The sequence below is a fragment of the Alosa sapidissima genome, chromosome 15 (assembly GCF_018492685.1).
Source record: "Alosa sapidissima isolate fAloSap1 chromosome 15, fAloSap1.pri, whole genome shotgun sequence".
Classification (NCBI taxonomy): domain Eukaryota; kingdom Metazoa; phylum Chordata; class Actinopteri; order Clupeiformes; family Clupeidae; genus Alosa; species Alosa sapidissima.
The window spans coordinates 16,876,838-16,892,174 of NC_055971.1; the positions used below are offsets into that span (position 1 = coordinate 16,876,838).

The 15,337-nt window shown below is 43.7% G+C and overlaps 1 protein-coding gene across 7 annotated transcripts in view; it reads left to right on the forward strand.

The window, feature by feature from the left end:
* LOC121683409 (neurobeachin-like) overlaps positions 1 to 15,337 on the forward strand; it is a 284,145-nt gene that overhangs the window by 185,234 nt on the left and 83,574 nt on the right. For all 7 annotated transcript variants that reach the window (XM_042063032.1, XM_042063026.1, XM_042063027.1 and 4 more), the window contains 3 exons: positions 7,490 to 7,636; positions 8,722 to 8,754; positions 14,266 to 14,402. In XM_042063032.1, coding sequence (XP_041918966.1) covers positions 7,490 to 7,636; positions 8,722 to 8,754; positions 14,266 to 14,402 — 317 coding nt within the window. The remainder of the gene's footprint in view (positions 1 to 7,489; positions 7,637 to 8,721; positions 8,755 to 14,265; positions 14,403 to 15,337) is intronic.

Genomic DNA, 15,337 nt, shown 5'->3' on the forward strand with positions numbered 1-15,337 from the left:
AGGACTTGTTGAAGTGTCGTGGCCTCGAGGAGCCCCTAATGAGTAGAATAATACATACGCTTGTCATGTGAAAGGCATCGGCCTCCGCCTCCGCGCACACCGAATCTGCTCCCACTCCTCCACCCGCTGGGGGGTTGTGGAGGGATGAAAGGATGAAGGAGAGCAGCATCTCCCCTCTCCTCCCCTCTATCCCTCGTTCTGTCTCCTCCGAGGGGCCTATCTGCGTGTTGTGGAACAGCAGTAGCGGGTGTAGCTTCACTCCTTCCCTTGCATTCCTGTGCTGTATCGTTAGTTCTGCACTTGTGTAGAGAATGACACTAATGGTTGTTGGAAGCCCCACAGACGGTCGGGCCGCGCGCGGTAGCATCTCCGTCATCTAAATAGGATGTGTCATTAATAGGTTAGGGGGAGCCATTAGCAGATAACCCGTGTAACGAAGGGGTCAGCCGTGGGGAGTGGGGGGTTTATTAGCCTCCCTTTTCAAAACTTTATCTTCTGCCAGGCAGAGTGGATGAGGCAGTTAGCTTGTTAGCGATACGGTGATGCCGACCCTCAAAGACGTCCACATGGGAGGTAGTGGTGTGGTGAGTCTCACCGTGGAGCAAAGGGCGGGAGCCTGGAGGTTTGGATCAGCAGCAGGGGTCGGTATCAGTTCGACAGGTCATTCATCCACTAGCGTCTTTATAGAGTATGGGGGAAAGAGCAGGTATACTACAGCACATAGAGGAGGATGGGGAAATTCTTTTGTGCTTTTTTTGCAATTAAGTTTTTTTTTTCCCCCGTAAGTTTGTTCAAGTGAGGCTGGGTTCTTTTAAAGTTGACAGCATCGTGAAACACTCGAGACAACAGGATTCAGCCGGTGCGCATTCCCACGTTAACATGTGCTATTTAAATGCAAGAAAATAACCACCTGGAACTTCAGACAATCATGTTACTGTTTATTCAATCACTTTGACTAAATGTCATATTAAGTTTATTATGTTGAATGTGAGCCTGAACTGGATAGCCTTTCAAAGTAAAAATATTGCATGCTAGAATCCCACTGTAATTTTTGTAAAAAGTAAAGGAAAAAAAAAACAAGCTCAATGTGAATCAGAACTCTGGATCAATAGCGTGTTCAGCTCCAATTCCATTTCAAGTACTTTTGGAGCTCAGACTGTTTTTCTCTGTTTGTGTGGTTTCAGGAAAGGGCAGCTCTCCCTGTGCTGTCTATTAGCAATCCTGACAACATAACGAGCACACTCTGTGTGTGTGTGTGTGTGTGTGTGTGTGTGTGTGTGTGTGTGTGTGTGTGTGTGTGTGTGTGTGTGTGTGTGTGTGTGTGTGTGTGTGTGTGTGTGAGTGTGTGAGTATGCACACGTAGAAACCTCAGCCGTTACTCCCTGGCGCCAGACACAATCCAAGTATATTGTTAGCTGATTGGAATTGGGCAGCCATGAAATGGAAGTCACGTTAATATTGATCCCAGTCTTTAACGGCCTGTTTTACCTCCAGGTGTCCTTGCTGCCTCATTCCAGGTTAGCCGCTCCACGCCTGACCCGGCTGCACTCTGGGGCCAAGTCTGGACAAAGATCTTTATGGTTCATTATACTGAGAGAGAAAGACACACAGAGAGAGACAGACAGAATATAGAGAGATACAAAGAGAGACATGCAGACTATGCAAGACCCTACAGAGAGGGAGCCATACTGACTATGCAGAGAGCTAGAGAGAGAGAGAGAGAGAGAAAGGAGAGAATAAGGAGAACCAGTGCAGTGCTTGGTACGGAGTTGGAACGCGGGCCAGTGCGTCCCTCGGTGCCAAACCCGTTCTGCTCGGCTGCAGGTTGTAGCACTGTAAAGTCACAGCATTAGCAGTAACAGTGGCAGTAATTTTATGGGCTCCTGAGTCAGGTCCTTTTGGTTAAATTGGATTTGTTCTTTAATAGCGCAAGGTGTCGATCCATTTCAGCACACGACAATGGCTAAAAGTTGTCTTTTGGAGTTCTTAAATGATTGTATAGCAAAATGGCTGTAAAGATCTGCTGCATGCACACTGGCCCCTTCTTTTAATGTCCCAGTAGCCTATATAGTAGCCTGTATTTATAATGGAGTTTTACTACCGGCGCCCATGCGAAGCACATGCCCTCTAATATTCCACATTTTTCCCATGGCATTCATCGTATAACAGTAATGGGTTGCAATGCATCGTATAACAGTAATGGGTTGCTGCTTTTAGAATATAAAAGAGAACCATCCCTTTAAATTTGTAGCTGAGCACCTCTGACGTCCGCATGATTTACTCTTGTGAATGTTAGGTCAGGGCTACCTCCTGCTGTGCTAACCCTAGCCTAGCTTTCGCATATAGTCTTTATCACCAGGAATGCTGGTCCCACTGAGGCAGAAGTGTGGGAGGATGGGGAGAGGGGTGGGACAGGGAGGTGGAGGAGGGCGCGGAGGAGTGGAGAGTCGCTCGCTCTCAGTTATCCCTGGGAAGGGGAGAAAGGCTCTTTTCTGTTGGGAGTGGGGCAGGAAGGAGGAGGAGGGGGGGGGGGGGGGGTTTGTCACTCGTTCTAATCCTTCGATACCTACGCAGGCTTAAAGTAAAACGGAGAGCTAGCCCAGGCCGTCATCGTAACAGATCCGAGGGGATGAAAAGGGAGGATGGCTGGCTGTTGGCACGGGGTGCTGCCTTCCGATACACGGCAGCCGACCCGGCAGGACCCCATCCATCTGGAACCGGGCCGGTCTGATCCAAGGGATCAGGAGGGAGACGACAGGCAGGGCTGGGGTGGGTGTGTGTGTGTGGGGGGGTGGGGGTGGGGGTGGGAGAACCATCAGCCGTCCCGGGTTCCCCCGGATTACTAGATCAGCATTCCCAGAGTCTCTGCCTTTTCTCTCGCGCCGCAGATTGAAACTATTACAACAGCAGCGCGAGCCTGAGCGCATGATTCTGATTTCATTGCACGAGGCGTGGCCCTGGTGGTGCCGCGCAGCAGGCGGAGGAGGGAGAAGCCGACTGCAAAATGGACGCCATCAACGGGTCGTGCAGAAGAGGCGCGTCTTACGTTTCGCACTCTTACGCTTTCCCCAAATCATCAGTGGAACGAAGCGCCGATATAACTTGGCGCACTTCCGTGTATGACACAAAACTCACACCACAACTGTTTTCCATGACTGAAATATAAAAATACAGTAATATAAGTCAGGAGTGAAACGTTTTCTTGGGCGTATTATTTTTTTGGAGGGAGTCCAACATCGTTCATTCCAGAGTCCACCCCCCCCCCCACCTCCGCAAGTTTCATGGTCGAACAGAACATGAATATGGCTCTCACTTGGCGCTTAACAAAAAACATCACGCCATAGATCTCTTTGTGCCGTTTTTTAAAGACATAAAAACGGTGGGGGAGCAAGGGGGACTCGCTCTTTTAATACTTATGAGACCAAAAAAAGCTCACGCTCCTTGACTCCAGCATGGTCGTAAAAGTGTCGAGCTTTTGCCCTAGAGCTACCCCACCGATGCCGTGATTATATATAAAACGCAGACCCTTGGCAGTAACCTGGGGGGCTGTGGGAGCCGAGACCCTCTGCTCGCTTTTCAGCGCTTATCTGTACCACATTAGAACTTTAGAACTACCGAACGGCCACATATTTCTGCCCCTGTAGCCCCCCTGCCTGACCGCAGAGTCGGCTCCACCGTAGCTTCACTCAACCCCATGAAGGCAACACCCCCTGAGTGGATTTATCCCTGCGGTGGAGGTAGAAAAAAACATTACCATAAAAGATCACGGAAAACGTCTCCAAAGTTTTCCCCCCTTGTGAAGTCTGTGACATTTATTTCCATAACTGTTATACTCTTCATGAAGCTCTATATTGGTGTGTATTATGTCAGTGATATAAATATACATCACAACTCTACAATATATTGTGAATAAATGTGTTATTGTACACATGATGTTAAGGAACAGCTTCACTAGTGCTCAGAATTCACAATCTCATTTGATTAGTGATCTGTCGCAACACACAATGAAAATGACTTTTCTCTCTCACATATGTATAGAGAGAGGGAAGGAGAGAGAATTTTATGCGCCAGTGGAGACCAACTGCTATTTGATTGCTATTTTCCGTTTGGCTGTTTTTACTCCAAGCCTTCGTATAATTAATTACATTATGCGGAAGAAGTCCTTGTAATCCAAGTGTGTGGAACTAGGAAGTGTTGACAGACCTCCCAGCACAGCCCTTCATTCACTCGTGTTCACAGAAAGTTACGCCAAAACTGTGCTTGAGTCATGTAATCCTATTATTGGGATTTGATTGGGGTTTTTTTTTATAACCAGATGGACACAGATGATAGTGTTTTAGTTGTGATGTGTTTAGTTATTAAAAGGTAGGATGGTAGGACAACTATCTGGGCAAACCTGGTGAATTTATAGTATAATATTAATGTTTCTTAAAATAGGCAACACTTTATCTAATCTCAGCATATACATTATATATTGGTTCTCTGCTCTTCACCATAACAGGAATACATATTTCTTTCGCTGGATTTTAGATGTTGTAATAATTTTTAGCCAACAGCCATCAGTCAAAAGTTAATTGTTTTGGCATATGAGCCCAATCGCCTCCTCCATGAAAATAAGTAAACAGACAAAAAAATAATAATAACAATAACGCTTGATATGTTAGGTGCTACTTTGTGTTGCAACAAATTCAATTTTGAAGCAGTTTTAATTACTGTAACTTATCACATTAAAGATTTTAAAATAGACTGAGCAAAATGCGCGGATATAATGTTGTTTTAATGAAGCCCATTGACTGACCTACCAGCCGACCGAGCAGCACACCTCTTCACGAGGTCTCTGCCCTTAATGTTGACAAATAGCAAGCCATTTCACACGAGGCCCTTTGATTGGAGAGCATCCCAGAGCGCTGCCGCCCATCAGTCACGAGAGAGAACGGCCACTCCCGTCCTCGCGCGTCTCTGGGCCCTCTGCCCGCGCTCGGCCCCATCATTTATAGCTCACTCCATTTTCTCTTTTTATTTCATTATTTTCCTTTTGTGATGTTGTTCTTTCTTCACTCTTAACGGAGACTCAATTGATTCATGGACGAATGTCCCTGGCCCTGACAGGTCGTTTTCTCTGCCTTTATTGATGCGGGCCGTTTTCCCAGCCTCAAATCAGCGAGGGTTTATTTTGTCTGGTCAGGTCTCAACCGTGGCCCCCGCTACCCGCCCGGTGCTGGCCAATCAAGACCAGGCGAAAACAGAGGCTGAGATTACGGAGTGGAGCCTTATTTAGTAATGGTGGGATAATGACGACTGACTGAATTATGGTTTGGAGTTTCGCTTTGTTCGCTTTGATGTCCGAAGGCCTCTTGCCTCACTAGCCCACTTCGAGGCGCTCATTTCCGATACACGTTCAGACTTCTTCCTCTGGGCTGATGAAAGCCCAGGTGATATGACACTGAGCAGGACACACTCATAAGTACACACAAAAACTCACACACTCCCTCTCAAACATGGAAATTAATCAGTACGAGTACATACCTACACACACATAAACATGTGTGTACACGTATTCATACATCCACAGCACGCATGTACTTACATGTACATCCAATTGCAGGCACACACACACACACACACACACACACACACACACACGTGTGTGTGTGTATGGATGTGTATATGCAAACAACAATACTGTTCATACACTCACATAAACACTAAGAAAAGATGTAGCTGGATTTCAGACTGTTATGTGACCTCTCCACATTGCATATTCCTCAGGGAGTGTTTGTGATGCACATGAAACAGTTTGCAGAGAGAGAACACGTCAAATGCACGTCAAACTCCGCCACCACCACCCCCCTGATGTGTCGTCTTCCTCCTGTTGTTCTGTGTGTTGGCGTGTTCCGCTTTAGTTCTTCTCAGCGAAAGTGACCTTAAAGAGGAAACGATCCACATCGACGTCTCCTTGTTGCGCGAGAGCAATGGCGTGTGGCAGCCCTTCCTGGGGATTGTGGGTAATTAAAGCTGATGAATTCTTCTCTGAGAATATTTCTTTTTTCTCTCTTCTTCCCTCTCTCTCGCTCTCTCTCTCTCTCTCTACACTTTTCTGTCTCTTTCTCTTTGGAACGGTGGCTACACCCTTTCCAGTCATTTTTCATTTGGCTTGGGTTCTGGCGAATGATGAGCTTTCGTCGGTCGCCGCAGTCTCCCTAATTGTACTGTCTGTTCAATCTCATTCTCATCTGCACACAGTGGAAAACGGCTTCCGCTATGCTTAATAGGCTGTGAGCCGAGGACAGATTCGCAACCCTTTGTTGTGGGCGCTTCTAAAGGAGGAAAAAGCCAATGATGAAATGTTTCATCAGGAGGCCCTTGTACAATAAACAAAAGGCTAAAAAGATTTTTTGTGATGTCTGCGATCGGAAACGAGCACTCAAGTGCTTGTGTGTTTGCAGTTATGACTCCTGACACAAATGCTTATGGAGTAAAATGTGGAGTCAGACGCTATGACAGTATGTTGTGGGTTGGTGTCAGACTGCATGAAAGGAGGCTCAGATGCCCAATCACATGCATTTTATGGCTGGATATTGCCTATTCAAGGCTACACGCGATGCTAAACACAGATTAGCATTTGATACTTCTGTCACAAGGCCTTTCTCAGTCTGCCTTAAACGTGGTACACATGGCACATAAAGTTGAGGCAACCAGTCGAAGTTAATGACTGGTTTCTGAACAGTGTCATGTGGCATTGTTATTTAAGGCTGTGACAATGAGATATATGACAGAGCCTGTAGCCATACCTCCGTCCATTGTTTCGTAAACCGAAACATGCATTACTTTTAATTTGTCACATAAACATAACACCAAGCTCATAATGTACTTGTGAAGGCTCCATAGCCACACACTAAGATAATTATAAGTCATGGTGTTGACATTTGATGATGACATTTGAAGAAAAATCTGTTTACCAGAATAGAAAAAACAATCTGTTTCATTAGAGATTATTTTTTCCAACAATAGGTGGGAACTTAAAATAGTGATGTATTGGCCTGGGGCCTGAGTGGATGGGGCACTTGCACCGTACGCCGGTGACCCAGGTTCGATTCCCGCCCCGTGGTCCTTTTCGGATCCCACCCTCACTCTCTCTCCCACTTACTTCCTGTCATTCTCCACGGTCCTATCTGATTAAAGGTATAAGCCCCCCCCCCCCAAAAAAAAGATATACTTATAAATATAAATAGTGATGAATTTACATCATGCTAACTAGATGAAACACATTGAAATTGATAGTCAGAAAATTCTCAAATTGCCACAATTCAGAAAATTACAGAAAATTAATACATGTATGACAGTGTACACCTCAATATTGTTTTGTTACTCAGGGATTTTAAAAATCCCAACAATATCCATTCATCATCCAAGCATTATCCCATTTCATTTTCCTCTATCAATACACCATGCATGATTGTCCCTCATCTGTGCTTGTCTCCCCCTGCAGGCTCGGAGGAGGATGAGGGGGTGAAGGCCAAGAAGGGCTTCCGCAGCCAAGCTGTGGTGAGCCAGAACCAAGAGACGGAGCTCATGCTAGAGGGAGACGACGATGCCGTCAGCCTACTGCAGGAGAAGGAGATCGACAACCTGGCAGGTATGACAGAGGGTGCAGTAACAGCAGGAGAGGAGAAGACGAAAAGGGTAAAGGGTAGGTGAAATGGAGAGAAGGATAAAAACATGAGTGTGAAAGAGGGAGGGGAGTGAGGGGGTGGGGAGGTTCCAACAGAGGGAGGGAGGAGAGGTGAATTGGTGAAGATATGGGGAAGAGTGGGGAAACATAAAACGTGAATAATGAATAATGGATAATGTAAGGAGGGAAAGAGTAGAGTGAGTGAGTGAGGGGGCATGAGTGAATGAGGAAGTTAGTGAGTGAGAGTGGGTGAGGTGAAAGAGTTACAGAGTGAGCGAGTGAGTGAAGTGGGGATAACGGAGAGCAGGGACTGAAGAAGTGGTCAAGAGTTCAACGGAGAGACGAAGGAATGGCTGCAAGCCTGCATCTGTTTGTTCTCATTTGTCTGGCACTAGTCATTCAGTAAGCACGCACCTTATCCTCTCGACCAGCGCCTCAGTCAGCCAGCACGTACCTCAGCGCCTCACTCAGGGGCCTCCACTGTTGCTCTGGCAATATCAACCCATTTCTGCATCACGTACCACAGCTCTTAGACTTAAAGAACGCAGCACTCTTTTCAAGCGCTTTGCCATTACTGTTTGTTTCTTACCATCCCCCAATTTCTTGCACGCAACAAAGAATGAGCCAATATAGTTTGGTAAGAATATGTTAACTTTCTGATTGCTCTTGATTAATGTGCTTTTGATAAAAAATTAAAAAAAAATAGCTAAAAGAAATTAGTTAAATTCAGATCCAGATAAATTATCTGAGAAAAGGAGATGCTAAGGAACAGTGCAAGTAAATATTTTGAGGTCACTTTGGGACTTGAGAGTGCGATAGATCCCCAGAGAGGGGATGTCTCATGAGGCAGGTGGCCAGCCAGGTCAGATCTGTAAATTTGTGTTTGTGCTTGAGGGAGTATTTGGCAGGCAGCGTTGTTCTGGAAAGCATCCTCACAAGTGTGCCGATGTCACTTCCCTTGAAAAGTCCCTCTGATATTTATTTGTCTGTCTTCCGTCTGTGTATATTGTCTGTTCTGGATATTTCATGGATGTTTTTTTTTCTTTTAGCTCATTTTCGTCCCCGGGTGATTATCTCCAGAGGCAAGTTGTGTGCGTGCGTTTCAAGTAAAACTAACACCAGAAAGATCAATCGGGAAATGTTTAAAAGGAGAATAAAAAAGCTTCTAAAATCAACCCACACAGTAACATGAAAAAGCTCTTTTAAATAAAAACAGACACACCCCTCCCTGCCACCTCTTCTGCTTCTAATACATGACATGATTTGAACTCAAACCTAATCTTGATCAGTTTTCCCTTGTCCCCTTCTCTATGTGCTTCACATTGGTACCATTTGCCAACAGAATGGACTGTTCTCTCCTTTCCTCATCTAAAAGGCTTTACAGAGAAACAGGAAATGGGCTTGGGGTTCGTAAATATGGCAACAAGCAGCTCAATGACATGACGTCTGCACAAGGACATGATAAATCACCATTAAGTGAGACATTTAATATTTGAGGGTTTTTTCTCTCTCTCTGTTTCCCTTTGTGAGCTTTGGAGCTCTGTTAGCTGAGCATGGTCTGGCCCGAGCCGCCTTCAGCACAGGCCAGGCAGCAGCCACACTTGGTTGTTTTTCCATCTGGTCCTTCGAGTCGGAGTGGTGGGGGTTGGGGAGGGTGAGAGGTTCACTGAACATCTGATTAATACCATTATTATAATGACTCCAGGCCTAGCTCATGCTGTTGTGCTTCATGCAGAAAACAGGCAATAGGACATGTGCCTCAGTGGATCTGATCTAAAAGTTTCACATTCACACCAGTGTCTCTAAAAATAAGTATTTATTTTAATGATCTAATTTCTGGTTTTACACCAATACCGGATATCTGTCCTTATGACCGAAGGTGGTAGCTGGATGATAAGCTGCCAGTATGGAGCATGTTCCAAGCCTCCTCGTGTTTTTATGGCAACACGGCGAGGGTCTTTGTGCCAAAGTATAGAGTCAGGAGAGAGGGCAGCTCTGTGTGTAATTGCCTCCGTCTCAGTGGAGAAAGTTAGCCAGAGTTCACGGCTCCTGCAGACACACATCGAGACATGCTCTTCTGCATGCATCCACACCAGCTTGCCAATTACAAACAATCAGTGTCTGGGAGGAGGTGGGGGGAAAAAAGGAAAGGAAAACAGATTTCTTTTTTTTTAAAGAAAAAAATGGTACCAAAGAAAACAATACAAAAGAAAAACAAAAAAGAAAACATAGGCTGAGGGTTGATGTTGAAATAGGGTTTTACTGGAATACAATTGCAGATTCTGGCAAGAGCCATAAATTCCTGAAGCAGTTGCTGTGTTCCAATCTCAAGGATTATGAGGCAGCAAATGGACTGAAGTGCTATTTGGTTGCCGAAGCCCCTTTGTCACAGTGAGAAGTAGCTAACATAGTATTCCATTTTTTCCCCTCCTTCCTTAGGACTCAGGAGTATTTCTGTGTTCCTTTCTGGGCCTCTTCCAGTAAACAGCAGAAGGCATAAACTCAATAGCTGTCCTCGGGGAATACTTCTGCATACTTGAGAGCCTGAGAGAAAAGTCTCCTGTACCGTACCCTAAAATCTATACAGTGCTAAGTAGGTATTGGGAGCACAGTATTTGTTCTTTTTTGCTGGTGCACTGCAGCAATTTTAAAAAGTTAAAGTATATTCTTTATGCAGTTACGTGCTGAACTGTAAGGTGTTTTATCGCCTACAATTTTAAAACAACCCAAGAAAGTCATTGTATGATGTTTTATATGGCTTTTGGGTACAAAAATAGCCTAAGCCTTTTTTTGTTTTTGTTTGTTTGGTACACTCTTACCATGAATACCCTCCTAGCATTTAGCACCCAACCACCACTGCTGTGATGTCTATGTCTCAACCAGCATTGCCTGTAATTAGAATATAGAGGTTCTTCTCACGAATGCTGCCTCTTCAAGCCCTTTGGGTGACACAGAGATTGACAGCTGGGTGGGCATAGGGGCTGTAAACAGCCAGGACCCTGTGAGAGCCGCGGCAGCAGGGATGATAATGACGATTAGCCTCCTTACTCTCCCTAGCAGGCTAGCTCTGGGCTCCTCCTACATGGTTAGGACTGTTTGCACACAGCCAGGTCGTTGTGTCTGTCACACACAGATTGCCCACAAAGAACAGAGACGAGGGAGAGAGAGAGAGAGAGAGAAAGAGAAAGAGAGAGCGCTGAAAGGATTCATGAGTATACATCAAGAGATGTCTCAGAATATGAGTAGAGCACTCCTGTTTCTGTTAGCTGTCTGTGTTTCCTGTGGTGTTTGTATTGTGCTTTGGAGGGTTATGTCACATGATTGGTCATGCATACACACACGCGCACATACACATGTACATGCACACAGAGAGAGAGAGAGAGAGAGAGAAAGAGAAAGTGATCGAGGTAGATCATGCTGTTTGGTGATGAGCTTGGCCAGAGCTGCCTTGTAAAGTACATTCTCACTGTGCTTTTAGGCAAATACTCATTGTTGTCGGTGCTATATAAACAAACACAATTGAACTGGATTGAAAACCATTCATATAGGGCTAGATAAAATTACACAATCTGTCCAAAATACCTTGCATATGTGTGCTAGTCTGACCTGTGCATGGTTGAATACCATACCTGATCAAGCATATTTAGCCCACATTGGTTTACGGTTTACAGATGGTTTATGGTTTATTATTTATGGTTTACGGATACAATATGCACAGGGGAATTTTTCAACTTATTTGTAATGATGATTAGAGATTCATTTAGTTCACAAAAATGTTCAGATTAAATATTGGTGGCGGATTGTAAAGAATCAAGTCTTCCTCAGACAACACTAAAGCATAGAGTGATATTTTTTATGTTTATTTGTCATATTTTTGTTTTACCAAATGAACCCTCTGAAATGTGAAATTTAAATAATTTAAAATAATGGATATTGCTTTGGGAGGACATTGGGCATCTGTTTTAAGTACAAATTGGTGATAAATAAATGATGAATAAATGCATACTTGCCCTGTAAAGATAAATAAATAGACCATGTACTGTTTAAAATCATAGTGAATTTCTACTGCTATATGAGTAGGACTATCCCTATTTATTTTACATTTCCATTAGTTTGTTTTTTGCCTAGCCAGCCCACAAGCATAAGCTACAGTGTGAATTAACACAAAGCGAAACAAATGCTGTCTTTTTAATTATGAACGTTCCCGGCATGCTCCTCTCTGCTGTAACGCTGCACACGCAGTGACATCACCGAGGAAACGGCGCGCTGGGACCCAGCCCCGTTTAGCAGCTGACGTCAGTCTCTAGAGCTGCCCCTGTATAGCGAGGAGGATTTACCGAATACGACTGGCGGTGGCACCTGTTTCAGTTTAGCAGAATAATCTGCACAAGCCCCCACAAACGCCCTGAATCTGTTCCTCTCGAGAGGTGCATGCTCCACCGATTTGTGTAACATTCAGAGTCAGAGATAGTAGTCTAAAATGTCTAAACAGTTCATAAAAATAATAATCTTAGTTTAGTTTAGTTTTTAGATTTAGTTTTTATGTTATCTTTAAAATGCTTAATAATAATAATAATAATAATAATAATAATAATAATAATAATAATACCAATTATATCTTAATCAATGTGATTTGATTTAGTGACCAATTGGATAAATACATTTACCTACATATTAGGCTGATATTTGGATTAAAGCCGACCTATAATCCTGAACATGCAGTGGTGTATTTTTTTTCCATGAGATTATACTGCCTGATATGTTAACCCCAAAGTATTTTATTATGTCCTATGTAAATATTTTAAAGATACATCCTAATTATGAGGAGATCCCTTTAGGGATTATAGCCTAATCCTCTCTCTCTCTCTCTCTCTCTCTCTCTCTCTCTCTCTCTCTCTCTCTCTCTCTCTCTCTGTCACACACACACACACACACACAACATGCCTGGAGTGGATTAATGCAGTATTGTCTCTTTCTGTTCCAAGTGTCCCTCCAGGCCACAACACAATCGCTTCTGCTCCCAGGCACCGTGTTATGCTACACGGGAGGGAACTGCCATAATTGACTGTTTAAGCGCATCTTGTAAGAGATATGCCTAAAAGTCGCATTAACCCGCTTTCGGAATCACGGTCGAGGTATAGGATTAGAATTGTTATGAAAGATATCCGCGTTGGACTGCTGTAAGGACTTAAAATTATAGCATACATTTCATGCAGGCTGTCGAAGTAGGCCTATACAACAAATATGAGAACGCTATGAAAACATCTCCTTTTTCTTCACGCTTTTTGACGCTAGATTTTATGAGGGGCTTGTATAGGCCTGGCGTCTTTATCTTATTTTTTCGTGCGAGTTTTATTTTAAAAGGAATTCATCGAGGTATTTTGTTGACCATAATATTGTCAAGCAAAAATGCTGCTTGCTAAAGCATGCAATATGCGGGTTTCTTTTTTAACCGATGTGTTGAAAATGAAAAACAATATTGTACTACACACGGATGCTCAACATTTTCTCCCAGATAAGATCTACTGCAATTCAGACTGTGAATTACAGGAAATAGAGCCGGATAGAGGTTTGTGTTTCTAACGGCGGACTGCATGCGCTGTGAAGGAGCGCCCAGGGAATTGAAACTAAAATCCACTTGTAATCTTGCAACAGTATCGGACATAATTGGCTGAGGAACCAAGATTAAGATTGATGAGACATTAAAGTGGCTCTTTGGAGTTCACGGGATCGATAAATAGCCCCCATTTCAAGAGCTCGCATTCCGTGCACGGACAGCTCGGGGTCCTCTGGCGCTACGGGGACCTGCATTGCCGTGTGGCCTACCTAAATCAAAAGATGGAGAATCAAACGATTCTGAAGAGGGAGTGGGGGGCTTTATAGAAAGATGGGCGGAGAATAGACTGAGCCATTGCATGTGACCACAATCAGCTGATCGACGATTTAAAATATATTCGGGACCATTTAGAATTGTGTCAGTTTCCGTATTGATGCGGCGTATAAACAATTTTTTTGATCACATACGAGAAAGAATCACCTTAAATCTTTTCTAAATACGTCTACACATGCTATTATCGATATTTATACATTGTGTTAATTGAGAACAAAATAGATGCCATATCTTGCCATAATTATAATCTAATATATAGGCTTAATGTAAAAACGCGTATCTATCATGTTATTTTCAGTTGGTCACAGACCGTTACATTTTAGCATGCTTGAAAACCCAAGTTTCACAGTTTCATTGTAACATTTTCAATCCTTTTGCTTCAAAATGGAAGAACCCCTCCTTGTCTCATTTGATCTAAACTAGGCAGTTACAAACATCCCCACATCGCCGTGCGCCATTATAATCAATAAAATAAAACAAGATGATCATCTCCTTTTAAATGGACTAATCACTAGCCAAAATCTTAAATAAAATGCTGGCCTATATTCAGTCCAATATGACTTGGAATAAAACCAACTGATTTATGTATTAATTAATCAGTAGATCTTAACATTTCCTATTCGATTTGTTTAGGCCTGAACGTCGCCAATTTGCTGCGCTTCGGTCCTGCAGAGGCCTCACTGCCCTGTTTCCTCTCCTGCAGGCCCTGTGGTCCTCAGCACCCCTGCTCAACTCGTTGCCCCGGTGATAGTGGCTCGAGGGACGCTTTCCATCACCACCACTGAGATCTATTTTGAAGTCGACGAGGATGACACCGCCTTCAAACGGATCGACTCCAAAGTAAGTCGCTTGCTATGTCTGTGTGATATTCTTGTCGATAATGCTATCTTTATCAATGGCCTAACCTAAGTTATTTCATGGCATAATTTGTTTAAAAATAAGCCTATCGATAAGCCTATCAGTTCATACAAGACATGACCCATAATCATTTTTGCACTGATATGTAGTCTAACCACCAAAAATCGTTGCAGGAAAACTGCAATAATTCCACGGTAGCTGGTAGGTCCATCAGACACGTTTGTTCAGTCACACTAAAGACTAGGCTTACATTAGATAGGCAACACCGTGGCATGGCCTCTGTCATTGTTAGCACGTTACAGGGCTGTAGCCTCCAGCATCCCCTCTACCCAACAGAGCCTGTGGCCTAATACATAGGCCTACGTGAGAAAAGAAATCAGACTAGACCAGGCTAAAGAAATTCGATGCACGTCAAAAAATTGGAACCCTTCTTCATAACATTTACAAACGAGATGGGAATCTATTACATAATATACTGTTTCAAACATCGTAATGCTCCATGTGGAATTTGGCTCGTTTAGAATAAATAGGCCTAGTAATGAATAGGCATATTTGGCACTCCTTGTTGGCTATCTAGCCTATAGGCTACATCATCAGTCTTACTGTGGTCATAATATCCTTACTGTAAAATAAATGCTGCTCTGGCCCTAAACCAAATGGTCATATTAATCCGTGTACTTAGTGTGATTTTAGTTCACAGTTTTAGTTCAATGTTTTATTGGCAGTTCCACTGCTGATGATGGAGACTGTCTGTGTCATGCAAAACACCTGTGCGCTGATTCGTTATTATTGTTTGGCTACGGTCTAGGCTACGCTGCTCTGAATGTATTGACAATTTGGAGAATTTGGTCTTCCGCAGACCTAGGCCTAGTCTACTGTACACAAGCCTGTTGGTAAACATAAGTATAACATTTCAC